Source organism: Vulpes lagopus, chromosome 8 (genome assembly GCF_018345385.1).
Source record: "Vulpes lagopus strain Blue_001 chromosome 8, ASM1834538v1, whole genome shotgun sequence".
Taxonomy (NCBI): Eukaryota; Metazoa; Chordata; class Mammalia; order Carnivora; family Canidae; genus Vulpes; species Vulpes lagopus.
This window is the reverse complement of record NC_054831.1, coordinates 90,011,354-90,033,302: the sequence shown is the minus strand read 5'-3', so window position 1 is coordinate 90,033,302 and position 21,949 is coordinate 90,011,354. Positions and strand designations below refer to the sequence as shown.

The window sequence follows — 21,949 nt, the reverse complement described above, 5'->3', positions numbered from 1 at the left end:
ATGTCTAAACTGTTTGTAGCTAACGTAAGAAGGCATGGAAAGTGATGGAGAGTATTTGCATGTGTAATGAGCCCAGAGGCAGGAGAGTCACTGGTAGGTTCTCCATAGCCCAAGTTTCCTTGTTCACATCTTTCATGCAACACATTTTGTTGAGTCTATACCATGTGCTAGGCATCATTTGGATATTATTTTTATTATTATTTTTAAAGATTTTATTCATTTATTCATGAGAGACACAGAGAGAGAGACAGAGGCAGAGACACAGGCAGAGGGAGAAGCAGGCTCCATGCAGGGAGCCTGACGTGGGACTCAGTCCTGGGACTCCAGGATCACGCCCTGGGTCCAAGCAGGGGCCTAATCACGGAGCCACCCAGGGATCCCCTCATTAGGATATTATTAAATTTTTATCTCAAAACTAGTTGTTGAAAATGTATACATATACATATATGATTTTAAATTCATTAAATTTATTAAACTTTTTATTTAAAAATTATTTTTTCTCCCCTCAGTCCTTTAGGAAGACACATTTCTGGGCTGGGTACCCCACCCCGAAAATGCTTTGTCGATGCTTTATAAATATTCACTGAATTAATAAACAAATGCAGGTGAGAGCACCTAATCTGACCTCAGAAAGTAAAAGCCCGGATCGTTGCTCGTCAATACATCTTTCTTCCTATGACGGAAATGTCCTACATGTGCACTGTCCGATGATACCGTAACCACCAGGCACACGGACTACCGAGCACCTGGAAGGTGGCTAGTGCGATTAAAGAACTCAATTTTAGATTTTACTGAAATTTTAATTTAAACGTAAATAGCCACACGTGATTCGTGACTTCCTATCGGAGAGTTCAGCCTAGAGTGCTGGTACAGTTGAAATAGGGTGAGCGTGGCACTGCAACCCCGTAGGTTTCCTTAAAAACAGATTGTTAATAAATGGCTATAAAATGTCTGGATTCTGGGCTGTTGAATGCCACCGACAGCACTAAAAATCTGTGCACAGTCGCAAGCCATAATTAGCACCTCGGTCACTGAAGGCTAATAAACCTTGCATCCCGGCTCGCCGACAGACACCCAACCCAGCGCCGCGGGGTGAAAAGGTTGAAGGTCGGGGAACTCCACCTCAGCAGGGGCGCGCACGCGGCAGCCATCCCGAGCAGCCTCACGGACTTTGTAGTTCAACCTTCCCGTGACATCACTACCTGTGTGTCACCACAGCGTGACCCCTTGGGTCAGCTTCCGGTGGCCTGTTGCTCTCTGGGAATTGTAGTCAATGGGTGCCTGCTGGCCTTGGGCTCTAGCAGTCTGGAAACTACAATTCCCGGCGGGCTACGAGACGCACAAGGCAGTAGTTAGCAGGGAGTGGGCGATTGCCTCATCAGGTGTCGAGTGTGTGCCCTAGTGTCGTGGGAGGCCTGTCTGCCCCCCGGAAGGAAGGGAGAGGTGGTGACCACTACTTTGAGAGGATAGCCGAGGTCACTGTCGTGGTTTGCAGACGCGGTGCCATGGCGGTGAGTTCTGGCGGGAGGAGAGTCCGCTCAGCCCGGCCCTAGAACCCGGCTGAACTGTCGGCTTTTGCCAGAATCCAGGGGCTCCATGTGGTAGTCGTTGTCCTGAAGGGAAAAACCCTATTTCAAAGGAAGGGAATGCCTTGACTAAAATTGTAGTTTTACAATTAGGTGTGGGTGTTGTGAGGATGTGCGTTTTCTCGCCGGCTGTTGAGCTAGGAACGGGTATCTTTAACTTTACACCCTACTTAATGTAACGTGTGTTAGTTTCACGCAAGTGTCCAAAACCTATTTGGAGAGAAGGGAGTGGGTAAACCTTGTTCCTCCTCTTAAACAATTATGAGCACTTCCCGGTAAAACACTCACAAATCTCTACACTCATGGTGTTTACATGTGTGTGTGAGAGAGTTACAGACTAAAATATTTGGTGAATATGTCAGTTGCCAGTAAGTGCTATGGAAAAAAAAAAAAAAGAGCAGGAACGGGAGACTACCGATAGGGTTGCAGTTTTAAAAGGGCGATCCAGAAAGGCTTTGCTCGGGATGGGATGAGCCTTGGGTGTTATATGCAACTGATGAATTCTTAAACTCTGCATCCGAAACTAATGATGTTGGCTAAGTGACTCTAAAAAAAAAAAAAAAAAAAAAAAGGAAAAAGAAAGGCTTTGCTAAGAAGTTGGCATTGTGGTAAAGAGAAGCAAGCCAGGCAGCCAAATGGACCAAAAGACTTGCAGGCAGAAGCAACAATGTGAGCTTACCAGACTGAGCCTCCAGGATGGACAATTCTTGAGGGATTTTATAAAGGAGAACAAAGGAATGGGGTGATGGGAAGGTCAAAAGAGACTTTTTTCTTTTTTGAAAGGTAGAAATTACACAATGCTTGTATGCCTATGGGAATTACCCCATAGAGAGGAAAAATTGATGTCCTGTTACTGAAGAGAGTAGAGGAGATAAGATCAAGTGCATCAGTGGAGAGTCAAGCAGAACCACACTTGTCCAAGTAACAGGAAACTGAAGACAGACTATGGGTACACATGCACGTGGGTAGGCAGACATGATGAGGGAGGTTGTAAACATTTTCTGTTCATTTCTGTTTTCTCTTTGAATTAAGAGCCAAGATTGTCAGCTAAGAATAACGATGGGAGAGGAAATGTTGGAGGCTTGAGGAGAGAGGCTTGTTTAGGACATTGCTGTCAGTAGAACTTCCTGTGATGAAGATGTTCTGTATTTGCACCAATTTGGTGCCACTGGCCACTTGGCGGCTATTGGGCACTTGAAATGTGGCTGGTGCAATGAAAGGACTGGATTTTACAATAACTTTAAAATTTAAAAAGTCACATGTGGCTAGCTCGTGGCTACTGTACTGGGCAGTATACACATTAAAGTTTGAGAAGCACTAGTCTAGAAGGAGTAAGTTAACTGAGTGGATTTCAGAAATTAGTATTGCTAGGCATCTCTTGACCTTAGTGGACGTGAATTTAAATTGAGGCCAGTCAACGTGAATGGTTATCTCCCGCCACTTTCAGCTGCCTGGTGGAGGGAACAGAGCAGGTGCATAGGAGGGTTGGAGTTTTGGCAGGCAGGGATGGTGAAGAGAAAAGTGAAGGAGGATGGATTTAAGGAATGGAAATAAGGACTTGGGGTAGGAGGGGCGTAAGGATTAGCGAGAATAGGTCCTGATCAGTAGGTCCTGCTGGAGTTGAAGAATTACTGGAGCTGGAATTCACACATTTCTTGTGTGTCATGCTTTGTGTTTAGCATTTTATTTGAATTGTCTCATTGAGTCTTCACACTAATCTATTTGAGTTAGGCAGAGTGCTTAACTAACAGGTCCGACTTCTCATAACTAGGACAGGATGAAAGTGGATTAGAACTCAAAGAGATTGACTCATTTCTCAGTCACTGTGCCATCCTACTTTCCAGGAAAACACTTGCCTTCTGCGTCCTGGTCCAGGGCTTTATCTTCTGTTCCCAGTTGCTCAATGCCTCCCCATCAACCTCCACTCTCCCATGGTGATAACCTTATCTGATGTAGCATTTGCAGATCTCTCTCTCTCTCTCTCCCTCTCCCTCCGTCCCCCTCCTTCTCCCCCTCCCTCCATCCTTTCCTCCCTCTCTCCCCCCCTTTTGGTGTTCATGGGAATGGGCTTTTCAGTTTGGAAGATTTTAATTCTCTCTCTCTCTTTTTTTTTTTAAATTTTATTTATTTATTTATGGGAGACATACAGAAAGAGAGAGGCAGAGACACAGGCAGAGGGAGAAGCAGGCTCCATGCAAGGAGACCAACGTGGGACTCGATCCTGATCCCAGGTCCCCAGGATCACACCCTGGGCTGAAGGCAGTGCTAAACCACTGAGCCACCCAGGCTGCCCTGTTTGGAAGATTTTAATACATTTTTTCCATCTTTTTAAGTTTTATATAAGGAAAGTGGCAACATTTCTGGTAGATACAATTGTTTTATTTTATTCGCTTCTTGGCTTCTGAAAATGTTCGAGTTTTACACTGTTGTGATACTGGACTGACATTAAAGTTAGTTTTATTGGAAGAATCCAATAAGAGCTCTCTTTAGAAAGAACAAGTAACAATACAAATAAAATGTACTGATTATCTGTGCCATGCATTAATGTTTTATATAATTTTTCAACAAAATAACCCTATAAAAGTATGTGCTATTATTATCCCCATTTTACTGATGTGGAAAATAAGGCATCACATCTAGCCAGAGGAGGAATTAGAATTCATTTGGTCCAATTCTGGAGCCCATTCTCTTAATCATCGTGCTATCCCCAGGTGTAAGCTAATTAGGAAATTTCTTTTGCAAACACCTCCCATAAGGAAACTTTTCTCTTTCCAAAGGAAATCTTAACAATACTGAAGTGTATAAGACAATGAACATGTGATAGCTTGAATATAATATTATTTTTATTTTATAATTAGATTTATAAACACCAAACTAATTTTTTTTTCATATCAAAGTAGTATTTATTTTTTAGAGCTTTTGAAAGTTTTAATCTCTTCTAGTTATATATCAGACTTTTAGAGGGGATCTGGGGATGTGATATAATAAACATAATAGCCAACTTAGAAAATTATTGTTTTTAAACTTTCATTTGGAAAATTTAAATAGTGAACAAAACAGAGATAGTAATAGTATTAGGTACTTCCATCACTCAACTTCAGTAATTGATAGTTCAGGGCCATCTTGTTTTGTTTCATGTATCCCTCCCTTGTCCCTTGTCCCTCCACTCCTCAGGATTCATTTTAGATAAGTTCCAGGTACCGTACATGTTTGATATATTTTATTTTATTTTTATTTATTTTTTTTTTTGCAGATAAATACAGGTTTAATGATCCATTGTTCTTCACACAGATAACTACAGAGACTTTATGATCCCAGGATATATAACCATGCAACACAAACCAATCAACCAATTCTAAAATAAACTTGGCTTCTTACAACTATCCTGTAAACACTGCAGCCCTTGTTCCATCCAAAATGAGCCTCCTCTCACGTGAAAAGTTATCACAGGGGAATGAGAAACCTAGCTTTGTGGCCAAAAGGAAAAACCAAAGGAAAAACAGTATCTGGGTGGTGAACTGGTGAGAGCAGGATATGCAGAGCCCTTCACTGTGCTGCTTTGCTCTTCTTACTCTTGCTCTTTTTGTCCCTCTTCTTCAGTCCATCCATGTTAGCTCTCAATAGGTTTGAGTAAGCCATCTGAAACTTGTTTACTTCTTTGGAGCTCACCACAGTGCTGATCTTCTTTTTCCCATCAGTAGCTCTTAACAGACACTTGTTGTCTGAGGGCTCAAAGCCCTCTACAGAACCCTTCCTTGGAATGGGTTTAGTTCGACCATCATACTTCTTCAGGGTGATGAACACGCTGCCCGACAGCCGGCACTTCTGGAAGAGTCTGGTCAGCTCCGTCAGGAACTGCTTGCTCTCCAGCAGCACCATCCCGGGGCCGCTGATATATTTTAATATAAAGTTTTTACATCAATACATAGTTTAGTAAGTTTTTTTTTAGTATAATGATAATTTCTCTTAAAACAGCCCCAATGCCATTTTCACACTTAATAAAAATCACGTGATGTCAGGATGTCTGTTTGTGGTATTGGTTGACATCGTGCATTTACCATGGGTCTAGCACTATGCTAAGTCCTTCATGTGTATTAACTTTTTTAATCCTCATGTGAATACTACAAGGTAGGCATAATTTTTATCCTCATTTTATAGATAGGTAGAAAAATGGAGGCTTAGACAGTTTAAGGAATTTGTCCAGGGTTTTACAGCTAGTAAGTGCTAGAGCTAGGAGATGGCCAGAATCCCAAGAGAAAGCAGAAAAAGAAGTCAGAAGATGAAGGTTTTGTCCAGTTCGACCCTTTGGTGGCACAACAATCTCTGAGTTTCAGCTTTATCATCTTTGAAATGATAGCTGTTGGTCTACCCACTTCTTAGGGTTGTTGTTAAGATCAAAAAAGTTATTGATCGTAAAAGTTTTTAGCTGCAGGATACTACGAGTATCTGAAAGAGTTTGTTATCTAGTTTAATGGTTCTTGACTCATGATGATTTTGTCCCCTGAGACCATTTGATTTGGAGAGTGTTGAGATTGTCATAGCTAGAGGATGTGCTGCTGGCATCTAGTGGCTAGGAGTCAGAGATGCTTCTAAGCTTCTTACAATGGACAAGATGAAACACAAAAAATTATTTAGCTTAAACCATCAATAACTGCCAAAGTTTAGAAACTCTGATTTTGGCTAATAATAGCCTTTTAACTAATTATTATAACCAATTGTCTAGTTAAATAGCCAGTACAAAAATTAAGGCTTACATTGATCAGGTTACTTTCCCAACTTGTTATATAACAAGTTGATGCTGGGGCCAAAATCAGATTTCATTTTTTTTTTTTTAAGATTTTATTTATGTATTCATAGAGAGGCAGAGGGAGAAGCAGGTTCCATGCAGGGAGCTCGACGTGGGACTCGATCCTGGGGCTTCAAGATCACACCCCAGGCTGCAGGCAGTGCCAAACTGCTGCGCCACCGGGGCTTCCCTCAGATTTCATTATAATTGACCTTTGATGGGGGCACCTGGGTGGCTCAGTGGTTGAGCATCTGCCTTAGGCTCAGGTTGTGATTCCGGGGTCCTGGGATCGAGTCCCACATTGGGTTCCCCACAGGGAGCCTGCTTCTCCCTCTGCCAATGTCTTTGCCTCTCTCTCTCTGTGTCTCTCATGAATAAATAAATACAATCTTTTTAAAAAAGAAAAACAAAAACAATTGATCTTTGATGTTTTGAGGAGTGAGTTTTTTGAGAAACAGAAACCTCAAAGAAGAGTTTTTGTGTATTTAGTGTGCTCAAAAACAATGAAAAGAAACATACAGTTCTAAGTAATTTGTGAAGACTTTGCTTTCATGTTCTTTGAAGTGGGTGACATGGTCATTTTTAAGCCAAAAATATTTTTACTGTAACTTCTGTGTCTATGGCATTGGTATTTGGTGGTGAGATGACTATGAGAGATGTAAAATCTGCTGTCTGCCAGGAATTCACAGCTCAACTGGGTAAATGTCTTAGGGATCATTTGGTTGTATGCAATAGAAGCCAACTCAAGTTGATTAATGAGGAATTTAATAACGATACAGTGTGATTTCATATCACTCATGACCCGAGGGTAGGAGGTACAACTAGGCTTCATGAGCTAGGCTGTGTTGGTATGAAGACAAGTAAATTAATATCACACTTTATTAGATGTATTTACAATATATTAAACTTTTTTCTTCAGCCTTCAAATTTGTTTTTTATTTCTGATTTTAGAATACATTAAAATTATTTTTGTGAACTCCAATAAGTATTGTGGGTCCAGGCACCGTGCCTACTCTATTTACCGATTAAGTCATCTGTTAGGCATTGTACAGGCTGGGTTTTTTAATTTTTTAATTTTAAGATTTTATTTTTAAGTAATCTCTTTACCCAATGTAGGACTTTAATTCCCAACCCTGAGATCAAAAGTTGCATGCTCTGCTGGCTGAGCCAGCCAGGCGCCCTGGCGTGGTGCAGGCTGTTTCAAAGGCTGAGTAGGATCTTCTGCCCCAAACTCCTTTGCTAGAACACAGCTCCAATCTAACTGGGACTTCATCTAGAAGCATGGAAGAGTACATTTAACCAGCTCCGATGCACTACTTTAAATAAGACTGGGCTTTTGTTGTTGAGAAAGAAAAAGAAGGAACAGGTATTGAGTAGGCAACCCGCTGTCTCTGCCATAGCTTGTCTTCAGATGGTAGTGTTTGTGTATTAGTATTGAAAACTGGTTCACGTGTATAGAAATAGACTTGTAACTTACAGGTTACCTGTTAAGAGGAGGGTTTGGTAGTAAGAAGGAGCACAGGAGCTAAGGGACTGAATGAAGGTGGTTAGCAGCAAAAATGGAAAGGAGTGAATAGATGAAGGCCCTTATTCTTCTCTGGAAAAGGAACTACCTTATGTAACCATACTTTTATGAAAATTCTTGGGAAAGAGTCCAAATTGCTTAGTACCTTGATTCAAATATGAATGTAGTTCTGCATTTTTCTGCTAAGCTCCCTGTCTCACCTGAGCCTCTGTTCAGTGTAGTTTCTCTGTCCTCATGCCTCCCCAATCTCTGCCTTGCTCTCTCATCTTTCAGGTCTCAGCTAATCACCTGCATTGGTCATCAACAGGTTATGCTATGCCATCTTTAATATGTTCCTACCCACCAATATTACCTCTATGCCAGCACTAAACACAGAGTGGTGTCAATATCTGCCTGTCTTTCTCACAGGACTACTGAAGTTTGTTCATGGTAGGGACTGGTAACTTGCTTTTCATTATATCCTCAAGATATAGCTTATAGCAGGTTCTCAAAAAATGCCTGTTGAATATTTAAAGATTTTAAAAGAGAATTGAATAATATATTGCCCACTTTTGCATATTGTGGCCACAAAAAAAAAAAAAACAGATTAGGAACTCAACCACTGAGCCAACAAGGCACTAAATCTTAATCTTAATACTGATAGTTATTTTTATTGCATAATACATAAAGTATATTTAGGATAGTTATTGGAGCAATAGAGTTAAGGTTGGGATATTTTTGACTGCACAGAATTCCTCTTTGCAAAGTGCGCAAATTTGTGTAACCATTTAAAAAACAGCAAAGAATCCAACGTATCTGTGATATGAATAGAAAGCTTTTTAAAATTTTTATTTTATTTTATTTTTTTAGTAAACCCTATGCCCATTATAGGGCTTGAACTCATGACCCTGAGATGAAGAGTCTCAGGGTCGTGAGTTTGTTCTGCTAAGTCAGCCAGATGCCCCAATTTTTAAAAAAAGTAATATAAAATGTATGTGTAAATATATATTTAAGCTCTGTCCAATGTGGGACTTGAACTCACGACCCCATGATCAAGAGTGTATGCTCTACCAATTGAGCCAGCCAGGCACTCCATTGAAAAGCATTTTTTAACTTATTGGGTGAAAAGAGAGGAGGAGGCATGATTAAAGGAGACTGAATTGCAGGTGTTAGGGTACTTAGCAGGGGCTCCTGGCTAGCCCAGTAAGTGGAGTATGCAACTCTTCGTCTCAGGGTTGTAAGTCTGAGCCCCATGTTGGGTGTAGAGATTTCTTTTAAAAAAATCTTAAAAAAAAAAAAAAGTATGAGTATTTTCTCATTTGAAAATGCTGCAGAATCTGGAAATGTTAGCATGTAGGAAGAGGAAGAAAATCTAATTTCAGTTCAAATAACTTTATACCAGAAAATAAAGTTTTAGAAACTAAAAGTAAATTTAAAAACAGAATCGGATTTGTATATTATTTGGTATCTAGCTTTCACAGTTGCCTTTTCTATTAGCATTCCATTCCACTCTAGCTTTGGTACACTTGCTCTTATAAGCTAATTTTTTTTTGTTTTGTTTTCTTTTTCACAGAGTCACAAACTGAGAAAGAAGTGCTAATTCTTTTTTTCTCAAAGATAGAATGATCATGGGTATTCTTTGCTTTCACTTTCAGTCATGAGTAGCTTACAGGATGATGGCAATGTTGCCATGTAGATCGGATATTACTAGAGACATGCTTGCTATTCTGTGTTTCATTTTAATTTCATATTAATAGTCTATTAATTATTTTGGAGAGAAGTTCATCAGTTTCCTTGAAAAAAAAATAGATGACTAATCCTCCTTCAACATCTTCCAACTAGGTGTTAACATCCATCTTTGGTGGGGATAATTGTAGCCTGGCCAGCAGGTTACTGCTCCATCCTGTACTTTTCTAAGAATTAATGCATTTTAACTAAATGAGAACAGTATCTGTTTGACAGAAGTATCTGCTTTAGTCTGACTTTAAAAAGTATTTATATATTTAAATAATTCATTAACCATCCTTTTAGGTTTAAAGTGGACAGATCATGATAGCCCTGATTTTTAATCATGTTTGTTTAAAATTTGAGATAACCACAGAAAAATCGCCTATCCAGTAAACAGCTCGGTTTTGTTTGAACCCAGTTAAAAAAATTTTTTTTTAAAACAAGCCTGTAGGGATCCCTGGGTGGCGCAGCGGTTTGGCGCCTGCCTTTGGCCCAGGGCGCGAACCTGGAGACCCGGGATCGAATCCCACGTCGGGCTCCCGGTGCATGGAGCCTGCTTCTCCCTCTGCCTGTGTCTCTGCCTCTCTCTCTCTCTCTCTCTCTCTCTGTATGTGACTATCATAAATAAATAAAACTTAAAAAAAAAATAAAACAAGCCTGTATAGATTATTCTCTTTTGTGTCTAATAGGAAAGAAAAGGAACAGCCAAGGTAGACTTTTTGAAGAAGATTGAGAAGGAAATCCAACAGAAATGGGCTACTGAGAAAGTATTTGAGGTTGATGCATCTAATTTAGAGAACCAGACTGGGTAAGTAATACTTTGTGAAGTTCAACACTTTGTGTTTCCGAAACTGTTGGCTACAGAAACCACTTTATGGAAAGGATAAGACAGATTGTATTTATAATGTCTGAAACAGGCTGAAGGAGTAACTTCTACTTTCTGCTTTTGAAATTAGGATCCTGGGATCCCTGGGTGGCGCAGCGGTTTAGCGCCTGCCTTTGGCCCAGGGCGCGATCCTGGAGACCCGGGATCGAATCCCACGTCGGGCTCCCGGTGCATGGAGCCTGCTTCTCCCTCTGCCTGTGTCTCTGCTTCTCTCTCTCTCACTGTGTGCCTATCATAAATAAATAAAATTTAAAAAAAAAAAATGAAATTAGGATCCTGTTTCCTTTTGGAATTCCTTTTTTTTTTTTTTTTTTTTTTTAGTAGGCACAGGGCACCTGAGTGGTTCACTTGATTGTCTAACTCTTGATTTTGGCTCAGGTCATTTTTCAAGGTTGTAAATTGGTCTCTACACTCAGCTTAGAGTTTGCTTACGGTTCTGTTTCTCCCTCTTCTCCTACCCCTCCCTCTGTGTTGTGTTTTCTCTCTCTCTCCCTCAAATAAATTAATAAATAAATGAAATCTTAGATTTCATTTATTTATTAATGAGAGACACAGAGAGAGAGAGGCAGAGGCACAGGCAGAGGGAGAAGCAGGCTCCATACAGGGAGCCCAGTGTGGGAATTGATCCCGGGACTCCAGGATCAAGCCCTGGGCCAAAGGCAGGCACTAAACTGCTGAGCCACCCAGGGATCCCCAATAAATAAAATCTTTAAATAAGGTGAGCTCTGCTGATGTGTGGGGCCTGAACTCACAACTCTGGATTCAAGAGTGATGAGCTCTACTGCCTGAGCCAGCGGTGCCCCTCCTAGAGAATTCTTTTTTTCCCCCCCCTATAGAATTCTTAAAGGACTTTTTCTACATAAGTTTTTTTTTTTTTAAACTAGTTTTTTTTTTTTTTTATATTTAGACAAAGGAGAATGTTTTGAAGTTTCGTCTTTGCTGACTGATGAAATCATTCTATTAGAGATTCATATTATAGTGACACAAAATATAAATTTTAAAGGGTTTCTGTATTTGAAGGTCTTATTTCATAAGTACTGTATTGTCTTGATGTTAAGCATCAGTTATAAGACAGTCTACAGATAATGATTATGATACTGGGAAAAACTAAAATAACTGCCCCCAAACAGTACTGTAATAAATATATGGGTCAATTATAAGATGCGTTTCGATTTCAGATATGTTGAAATGTAGAAAAATGTCTTCCTACAATGAAGAAATAGATTGACAACAATTATAGTAGTAATCTCGAAAAGTTTTTGTTTGGTATGCAAAGAAATTAGAAAATACGCCATTTTTAGCATGCATATTATCATTTAATCTTCCTAATAACCCTTTAAGATTACCAACATTTTTAAATTTTTATTTTTTTTTAAGATTTTACTTATTCATGAGAGACACAGAGAGAAAGTCAGAGACATTGGCAGAGAGAGAAGCAGGCTCCCTATAGGGACCCTGATGCGGAACTCAATCCCAGGATCCCGATTTGATCCAAAGGCAGATCCTTAAACACTAAGCCACTCAGGTACCCCAAGATTAGCAATATTTTTATCCCTGTGCTATAGATGAGGAGACTGAGGTACAGGGAGATTAACCAGTGCAGGGTTATATAGGTAGGAATCAACAGACTCTGGACTACTTGTCAGGACTTTCTGATTTCAAAAGTGTGTCCTCCTTTTCAGCAACATTCTAATGGTTTTTTTTCTTTCTCTTTTCTTTTTCTTTTTTCAAAGAATGTAAAAGTGTTGTTGTAATATAAAGTCTTTGATATTATACTTTGTAGTTTGAAGCTTTTGTTTGTTCTAGAATTTTAGCCAATTATAGGTAATTTAAAGTTATCAAGAATGAACTGAAAAAGCTTCTTTGTACAGTGAAAGAAAATGAACTGAAAAACTTAGAAATGTAACATAGAGTGCTAAGTAATCTCTGTACCTATTGTGGGGCTCGAAATTACAACCCTAGGATCAAGAGTCCCTTGTTTCACTGACTGCGCCACCCAGGTACCCCAGTATATAATTTTTTAATAAAGCTGACAAGTGAGCAGAACTAAATGATACACTGTTTAAGGACACAGATACATGTATAAGTGATTCAAAATCAAGAATATGACAAAATTAAATTTTAAGATCCTTATCTCTGGTAGGAGAGGGTTGAGGAGCACATGAATAGCTTCAGTGGATTCATCAGTTGGATAGTGTGCCTACAGGTGTTCATTTTTTTGTGCTTCATAACAGGTATGTATGTTACACATTTGATTCACAGGAAAAGAGGATATAATAAATTGAACAGCTTTAAAAAAGTGCTTTTAAACTTATTTTACCATGTATCTTATAATACTGAGGATATTTTATTTTACCTGACAGACTTGAATTGCTTTATGTGTATCTAATGAAGGCAGATCTCATTTAATTACTAAAACATTAAATTAATCCAGTATCCTAAGAGTATTAAAATTATTTTTAGTAAATTATCTTTACTCAGCATTTTAGCTTGTTAAACCTCTAGTATTTGCTACAAGGATATTTATTTCTTTAATATCTACCTATAAATATCTTATTCTTTCTAAATCAAAAGTAAGTTTCAATTTCAGAGGGCTTTTAATTTCCAGATCTATAAATTCAATTTTAAATGTCATTTTTTTAAGTAATAAAATTTAAGCAAGTTGTTTGTAGTACACATTATGTTCACTCCACCTCCCTACTCTAAAAGAAAGTTAACATTTTCTTCTCTGTACTTTATTTTTTTACATGATTTTTTTTCAGCAAGGGCAAGTACTTTGTAACTTTTCCATATCCGTATATGAATGGGCGTCTTCATTTGGGACACACATTTTCTTTATCCAAATGTGAGGTAAAGTTTCCTGTGCTTAATATAATGGGATGGAGGGTCTTTGATAAATACTATTTTGAAGAAAATGGCATATATAGAATTTATTTCCTGTTAAGGGAACTTAGAATTCCTTAATTTTAAGCATAATTTTAATACTTCTCTTAAGTTTTCTTATATTTAACTGGCATATGCTGTGTATATATGTGTGCAGCAATCTAAGTATGATGTGTAGTCATAAGTAATTTCTCAGTTGGTGAAAAGAGAAAAAAGGAACGGTGGGCAGAATTTTGGAATGACTTCTAAAGGAAGGGAGGTGGAGGAAAACTAAACTGTTGATCTTTGTGAAAAGTCAACATTTTGTATTTATCTAACATTTGAATTTGTAATTTAAATTTAGTTTGCTTTCTGTAGTTTGCAGTAGGATACCAGAGACTGAAAGGAAAAACTTGTCTGTTTCCCTTTGGTTTACACTGTACTGGAATGCCTATCAAGGTAAGATTGCTTTTGGGATTGGCTTCTACTTATTTTAGCTTAAAGCAAATGTAATATCCAATTTAGGAGTTTGGAATAGGGTTTTCAGATACTTCTATTGCAGTGTTTTTTGAAATGAGTTGAATTTATTATAGTGAAAATTAATTTTTAGAAGACACTTTAAGAAGTGCTTAAAGAAAAAAAAGTACATAAAGGGCACACATTAAAGTCTCAGTGACCTCTAAGTAATTTTGATATCTTTATTGATGACCATACATATGGACATTTTTGCTTTCAAGTTAGGTAATAGCTTTTTTTTTTTTTTTTTGGTAATAACTATTAACAAGTAAAATAACATGAAATTTTTTGCACTCATGACATATAGGATATCGGCATCAAGAAATAAACAGTTTTTTTTTTTAATGTATAATAGCTTTTTTTTAGTTGTATAATATTTTGGTCACGTTTGCAAAAGTCTTCATCTGTCATAAATAGGTATTAGAAATGATTCTCAGAAAAGAAGGGGCCAGACAATTAGAGTTGAAAGGATTCCCTAAATATAAGAGAGTTGGGAAAATTAACTTCTATTTCTTTTGCTTATCCAACATTTTATCTTGAAAAACGTCAAGCCTGTCGAAGAGGTAAAAAAAAGGATAGTAGAATGAACACCCATAAGCCTTTCAGCGTAGTTACCAAGTATTAACATTTTCCATAATTGCTTTAGTTCACACACATGGAATATGTTCTCTCTTTTTCTATGAACTCATTGAAAGTAAGTTGCACCCCGCATGTTGTGCCACCTCTAACTACTTTAGCATGTATCTTTTGAGAACAAGGGCATTCCGCATCGTCAGTCTCATTGTCACTTCCAAGAAATTTAACATTGATATATTATTGTCATCTAATCTCTAGTCAGATGTCTCTAGTTGTCCCAAAATGTCCTTTTGATTAGATTTGGGTGAAATATTTTGACAAGAATATTACATTGGTGAGGTGTAAACCTGCTGTTGTATCATGGAAAGGCATATATCATCAGTTTGTCCCAGTTTAGTGATAGTAAGTTAACAACTCAAGATTTCTTCGTTCTGAGGGTGACTTTTTTTTTTTTTTTAAGGTTTTATTTATTTATTCATGAGAGACACACACAGAGAGAGAGGGGGTGGCAGAAGAGACACAGGCAGAGGGAGAAGCAGGCTCCACGCAGGGAGCCCAATGTGGGACTCGATCCTGGGACTCCAGGATCACACCCTGGGCCGAAGTCAGCCACTAAACCACTGAGCCACCCAGGAATCCCCTCTGAGGGTGAAAGTAACCTGTGGGTGATACTTTGAGAGCCTCTCAATATTTGGTCACTCAATAACCCATGGGTTTTAAGATCCTTGTCTATTTCAGTTATTGGATAAGTGGTTGTAAAATGGTGACTTTCTAGTTGTGTCATTCTTTCCTCATTTATTTATTTATTTATTTTTTAAATTTTTATTTTTTTTTTCTTTCCTCATTTATTTACTGAAATTCTTCTGCATGAAAGAGTCCCCCTAGGGGATCCCTGGGTGGCTCAGTGGTTTGGCTCTGGAGGTGGAACATAGGGGGCAGAGAGAATCTTTAAGCAGGTTCCATGTCTGGCATGGAGCACCAGCATGACTCAGTCTCATGACCCTGACATGGTTACCTGAGCTGAAATCAAGAGTTGGACGCTTAACCAGCTGAACCACCCAGGCATCCCTAAAATTCATAAATAATTTTGCATTTGTATTTTTCTCATAACGTTAGCACTACTTGGTACCTTATTTATTTATTTGGTATCATCTTTATTTTTGACAGTGGACTCATTATGATATAATTGAGGAGAGTTGGGGTGGAAAGCCCAAGTTCATGTGTAGTTCTGCAGCTTACTAGCTTTATAACTGGGTAAACCTCTTCATCTCTCATATGTGTTCTCTAACTAAATGTGTGTCTTCTCTGCCTGGCAGGCTTGAGATGATGATAGAAGATATAAGACAGTAATCTTTAAATTGAGAAATGCTGTTATTCATGTTGGTATTCAAAATGATAACACTGTATCTGATGTATCTTGCTACTTTTAATGTCTAACATATAGTATACTACATTGAGTACTTTGTTTTTTTTTTTTTTTTTAATTTTTTTTTTTTTTTTTATTATTTATCTATGATAGTCATACAGAGAGGGAGATAGAAAGACAGAGACAAGGCAGAGACATAGGCAGAGGGAGAAGCAGGCCCCATGCACCGGGAGCCCGACGTGGGATTCGATCCCGGGTCTCCAGGATCGCGCCCTGGGCCAAAGGCAGGCGCCAAACCGCTGCGCCACCCAGGGATCCCCTACATTGAGTACTTTGAATGTTGAATAAATACTTGTTGAATAAATGAAGTAAAATACTAATTGATAAATTAGTGAATTTTGATATACGTCAATTGTATCATATGAGTTTTCTGTAATGATCCACATGTGTATTGATGTATTATAGAAAATTTCAGAGTTTTAGTTTGCTCTTGAAATGCCAAAAAAATTCATATTGTTTCTACCTTGAATTTTGAATCTCACGCTAATGTTGTATTTGTTATAGGCATGTGCTGATAAGTTGAAAAGAGAAATAGAGCTTTATGGTTGCCCTCCTGATTTTCCAGATGAAGAAGAGGAAGAGGAAGAAATCACTGTTAAAACAGAAGAAGTAATAATTAAAGATAAAGCTAAAGGAAAAAAGGTTTGGTGGTTAATATTTATTTTGGTTAAAATTTTATATATATGTATGTCTAATTTATATTTGTCTTCCCAGTACTTGGCACGTAAAAAGTACTCTAATTTTAAAAAGTAACAAAGCCAAATATTATCCTCTTGATTTTTTTTAAAAAAGATTTTGTTTATTCATGAGAGAGAGAGAGAGAGAGGGGCAGAGACACAGGCAGAGGGAAAAGCAGGCTCCCTGTAGGGAGCCTGATGTGGGACTCGATCCCAAGACTCCAGGACCATGCCCCAGGCCTAAGGCAGGTGCTAAACCGTTGAGCCACCCAGGGATCCCCTAGTCTCTTCCATTTCTGTCTTCTATGACTGACACTTTTGGAAACTACTGGTCAGATAATTTATAGAATGTCCCTCAATTTGGGTTTGTCTAATACTTTCTCATGAGTAGATTTAGAGGTGATGTGTCCTCTTCAGTGTATCATATCAGTGAGTATATGGTGTTGATATCTTACTATGGGTGATATTAACTTGATCATTGGGTTTAGGTGTTGTCTGTCAGATTTTTCTGTTCTAAGGATTCCATTTTTCCCTTTGATTCATGTATATTTTGAGATACTTAGAGGCTCTGGGAATAATATCTTTTTTTTTTTTTTTAAAGATTTTATTTATTTTAGAGAGGAGTGAGAGTAGGGGAGGGGAGAGGGACAGAGGGAGGAAGAGAGAGAGAATCCCAAGCAGACTCCCTGCTGAGCACAGAGCCCACTGCTAGGGTCATTCTTATGACCCTGAGACCATGACTGAGCCAAAATCAAGAGTCAGATCAGATGCTTAACTGACTGAGCCAGCCAGGTGCCCCTGGAAATAATATCATCTTTTTAAATATTTTCTCACTAATTTAGCATTCCTCAGTGGATCTTGCCTGCAACAGTTATAACTGTATTGCTCTAATGGTGGTTTTCCATTTCCCTCATCCCTTCTATATTCTCTAGAATTCTTCTGAAAGGAATAGTTATCCTTTCTTCCCCCACTTACTTATTTATTCAGTCTTCTTTTTACTATCTGCATGGAATCATGCATATTTATTTTATTCTTTGAGTTATACTCTAGTATTATCTGGTGTTTTGGGGGATTGTTATTGTTAGTGCTCAACTTGCTCTGGTTTTGGCCATTGAGAGTCTTTTAGGTAGGTTCTTATGTCCATCTGACATGCTCTCATCTTTTTTCTTTTCTTTTTTTTAGGTAGGTTCTTATGTCCATCTGACATGCTCTCATCTTTTTTCTTTTCTTTTTACTTTATAATTTCCTGTACCCAACATACTCCATGTTTATCTTGTGTTTTCCCTGTGACAGTCCTGGAATCAACCATTTATCCATGGAATCTGGTTTCCTCTTATTGAGAAATGATACTTAGAAATAAGTTCCAAATACTAAATACATTCATTGTCTGTAGTCCCTCTCAATAGAAGGAGCAAGGGAATATCTATCTATATCTATATCTATATCTATATCTATATCTATATAAAATAATATAATAATCCTGATAACTCACATATGTGCACCTGCCTATATTTCTTTACCTATCTCTATGTACATTTAAAAAGTTGATACTACGAGGTGCCTGGCTGGCTCATTTGGTAGAACATGCGATTCTTGATGTTGGGGTGGTGAGTTTGAGCCCTTCAGTGGGAGTAAAGTTTACCTTAAAATTTTTTTTTATACTGATAAAACCCTGGCTCCATGTTAGCACCATGGGGCTCATTTTAGCTTTCAACCTTTGCTAATTTGTGACTTCTTTCTCCAACAGTGAGAAACCTGGCTGTCATTATTTATAGTATGTAATTTGTTCAGTCCTAGTCTACTAGTAGTTTCCGAATTGCTAACCCATACTCCTGAGAGAAATAGTTTTACCAATGAAAGTAGTGTTCATATATACTTTTTGTCTACTTTTTATCCTTAGAATCTAGTCAACACATTCTTTTCCAAAGTTACTTCTTTCTTTCTTTCTTTCTTTCTTTCTTTCTTTCTTTCTTTCTTTCTTTCTTTCTTTCTTTCTTTCTTTCTTTCTTTTTTTTTTTTTTTTGAGTAAGCTTTCGATCCAGCATGGGGCTCAAAGTCATGGTCCTGAGATCAAGAGTTGCATGTTCTACCAACTAACCCAGCCAGACACCCCCCCATAGTTATTTTTCAAGCTCCTTTCTTTTTTACCCACTTCAAAGTATAGTTGTAGCATATATTTATAATACTGTTAGACATTTGTCACAGTCTGCAATTTATCTTTGATTCCTCCAACATCCTGGCTGATTTTTTTTAAACAAGTGTATATACAGTAAAATTCACTCTTTATAGTAGATAGCTGTGTTGGTTTGACACAGTCCTGTTTCTAGCACCGCAGCAGTTCTATCACCTCCAAAATTCCTTGCCCTGCTTTTTTATAGTTTTGTTTTTTTTTTTAAAGATTTATTTATTTATTTTAGAGAGAGAGAAAGAGAGAGTGTGCATGCAGGGGGGTAAGGGTGGGATGGACAGAGGGAGAGAAAAAAATCTTAAGCTGACTCCTTGCTGAACACAAAGCTGGGTATAGGGCTTGGTCCTACAACTCTGAGACCATGACCTGAGCTGAAATCAAGAGTTGGATGCTTAACTGAGCCACTCAGGTGCCCCTCCTTTTTTTTTTTTTTTTTTTTTTAAGATTTTGTCTATTTATTTTAGAGAGAGAGAGACTGAACATGAACAAGGGGAGGAGCAGAGGGACAGGGACAGGAAGACTCTTCCCACTGAGCTCAGAACCCAATGCAGGGCTTCATCCCACAACCCCAAGATCATGAACCTAGCCAAAACCAAAGCCAAGAGTTGATTGCTTAACCAGCTGAGCCAACCATTTTTGTAGTTTCATATTTTTTTTTTAATGGTTTTTATAGTTTTATAGTTCAACTCTTTTATCCACCTGCATCCCCTACATTCGGGTTGCCTTTTTGATATTGGTAAATAGTTGAAAAGAACAATACTCTTGTTAGTAGCTTATTCATAACTAAAAAAAGGTACATGTGGTGTTAGGATAAAGAAAATGGAGATTGGTGCTGACATTTTATGTTTGATGATAATTCCTTATGGTTCCAATGGCTTAGTTATTTCTCATGTCAGAGTCTTAGTATAATATTATATGGTTTGGCAGACAAAATAGTACATCTAAATCCTTTAGTATTCTGACATACCAACGGCATGTTTTAGAATTTAAAAATTACCAAATGGAATTATTCACTTAAAATTATTGTGGTCCTGGAATTTGCTAACTAGTTGTTGGTTGGTCCTTGATGGAAGTTTGTTTTTACTGGTTATTTTCAGAGTAAGGCTGCTGCTAAAGCTGGATCTTCTAAATATCAGTGGGGCATTATGAAATCCCTTGGTCTGTCTGATGAAGAGATAGTTAAATTTTCTGAAGCAGAACATTGGCTTGATTATTTCCCACCACTGGCAATTCAGGATTTGAAGAGAATGGGTTTGAAGGTATGTCCATCATCCCCATAGTTTAATAAAATATGAAGACACATTTGTGTTTATGATTATATTAGATTTGGACCACCTCTTAATTTAGAATAATGTGTTCCACCTCTGTTGCACTAATGAATTAGTATTGTTCTTGTTATGGGCCTTGATGTAAATAGTAAAGTACTTTATTATTTGTTGCGTTGGAATATGTTTTAATATATTAGCTATTGGTAGAAGGGAATTCTGTTCAAAGAATATGAAGTAGCCAAAGTTTAGCTTGTATATTAGGACTATGTAAAGGTATTATTTAAGTGTTTTTTCTTAATTTATTATAATTCCTATATGCTTGTTATATGAATATGTATGTTTAAAAACTGACAAATTAAACACAAGTTAATATAGTTGTAATCTATATTTAATATGTGGAACCCGAAAATTGTTTTCCTTTTAATATCTGATATAAATGTAGGCTGGAAAAAAGAAGAGTCGAAAAGTAAATAATTGGGTCAGTGGGAATTCTTATTCATAGAGATATACACGTTTCTCAAAAATACCTTTTCTTTTCTCTCCTATAGGTAGACTGGCGTCGTTCCTTCATCACCACTGATGTTAATCCTTACTATGATTCATTTGTCAGGTGGCAGTTTTTAACGTTAAGAGAAAGAAACAAAATAAAATTTGGGAAGCGGTACGTTTGTTGTCCTTTGGTGTAATACAGCAAAAATCATAAAATTCTTGGATTGTAATTCAGTGCTTGTTAGATAGCTTTCTTTTTCCCATTATCCTTTCTCTTTTTATTTTTCCTTTTTGTTCTCTTGTCTTCTTTGTTTTCCCTTTTGTCTTACCAGTGTTTTAATGTTTCTGAGCTGCTTAGTATTTATGACAAATAAAGACAGGGATAATAGGAGTGTTTTTTTTTTTTTTTTTAAGATTTTATTTATTTATTCATGAGAGACACAGAGAGAGAGGCAGAGACACAGGCAGAGGGAGAAGAAGACTCCATTCAGGGAGCCTAATGTGGGATTTGATCATGAGTCTCCAGAATCACACCCTGGGCTGAAGGCAGGCGCTAAACCGCTGAGCCTCCCAGCCTGCCCAGGAGTGTTGGTTTTATGATCTTCCTAAAGATTCTGTTCAGCATTTCCAGTCAAGCACAAAAATAATTTTATTAATGTGTTGGTTTATTTTTTTTCCCTATAAATTAAGATTCTTCCTTGATTCTGTGGATTAATTAAAAGGGACTGGTATTTCATAACTAAAATTATATTTTATAATCTTTTGTTTAATACCACAACACCAAGATTGGTATATATTTTTCAGGGTTATGACCTTTGATGAAGGCAGGAAGCTTTCATTAAATATCTAGGCTGGCAACTACTCAAAAAGCATATATAATTGATGTAGACGTTTGTTCAGTTAGAAGTTTTAGTTAGAAGAAATATTGTAAGATATTAGCAACAAAGGCAAATATGTTAGGATAAATAATATTTGTCACTTACTATTTATTTTTAGGTATACCATTTATTCTCCAAAAGACGGACAGCCTTGCATGGATCATGACAGGCAAACTGGAGAGGTAATTATTTGTGACATAGAGCAGCTGTGAATTATAATTCTTAATATGGCCATAGAGTTTATAGAATAGATCAGGAGCCTAAAAATAATTTTATTCTAGTGCTGAAGTGTATTCCAGGGGCTGTGATGTGGGAGGCAAAATGTCCCCTTAGGTGTCTGTGTCTTGTCTAGGACAAGACTCCAAGATCCGTGCTAGGACCAGCTGTATATGCTTGTGATAGAAAAGTACATTCTTGAGCTTTACCCCCAGATTGCTAAATCAGTATCTCTGCGGTAGAGTCACAAATCTATCTCTTATAAGCTCTCAGTATGATTCACTTGCAGGCTAATGTTTGAGAAGCACTGCCTGAAGTATATACTGTTCTAAAATGAGAGCATGGGGAAGATAATGAGATGTG

At 37.7% G+C, this 21,949-nt stretch overlaps 2 protein-coding genes across 2 annotated transcripts in view; one reads left to right on the top strand and one right to left on the bottom strand.

Moving 5' to 3' along the window:
- The first annotated feature begins 1,354 nt into the window (after positions 1 to 1,354).
- The window catches only part of LARS1 (leucyl-tRNA synthetase 1), a 76,111-nt gene continuing 55,516 nt past the window's right edge, over positions 1,355 to 21,949 (top strand). Inside the window, exons 1-8 of the mRNA XM_041767396.1 lie at positions 1,355 to 1,511; positions 10,294 to 10,412; positions 13,253 to 13,340; positions 13,731 to 13,811; positions 16,375 to 16,512; positions 19,833 to 19,994; positions 20,552 to 20,664; positions 21,489 to 21,552. Coding sequence (XP_041623330.1) covers positions 1,506 to 1,511; positions 10,294 to 10,412; positions 13,253 to 13,340; positions 13,731 to 13,811; positions 16,375 to 16,512; positions 19,833 to 19,994; positions 20,552 to 20,664; positions 21,489 to 21,552 — 771 coding nt within the window. The 5' untranslated portion in view covers positions 1,355 to 1,505. The remainder of the gene's footprint in view (positions 1,512 to 10,293; positions 10,413 to 13,252; positions 13,341 to 13,730; positions 13,812 to 16,374; positions 16,513 to 19,832; positions 19,995 to 20,551; positions 20,665 to 21,488; positions 21,553 to 21,949) is intronic.
- Positions 4,825 to 5,471, bottom strand: LOC121497633 (signal recognition particle 14 kDa protein-like). The gene has a single exon (XM_041767397.1). It carries the CDS (start codon positions 5,463 to 5,465, stop codon positions 5,133 to 5,135), a length of 333 nt encoding a protein of 110 aa, XP_041623331.1. The 5' UTR covers positions 5,466 to 5,471; the 3' UTR covers positions 4,825 to 5,132.

Excerpts from the sequence above, each read along its gene's own strand:
- LOC121497633 (XM_041767397.1), bottom strand. The coding sequence starts at position 5,465 with ATGGTGCTGCTGGAGAGCAAGCAGTTCCTGACGGAGCTGACCAGACTC.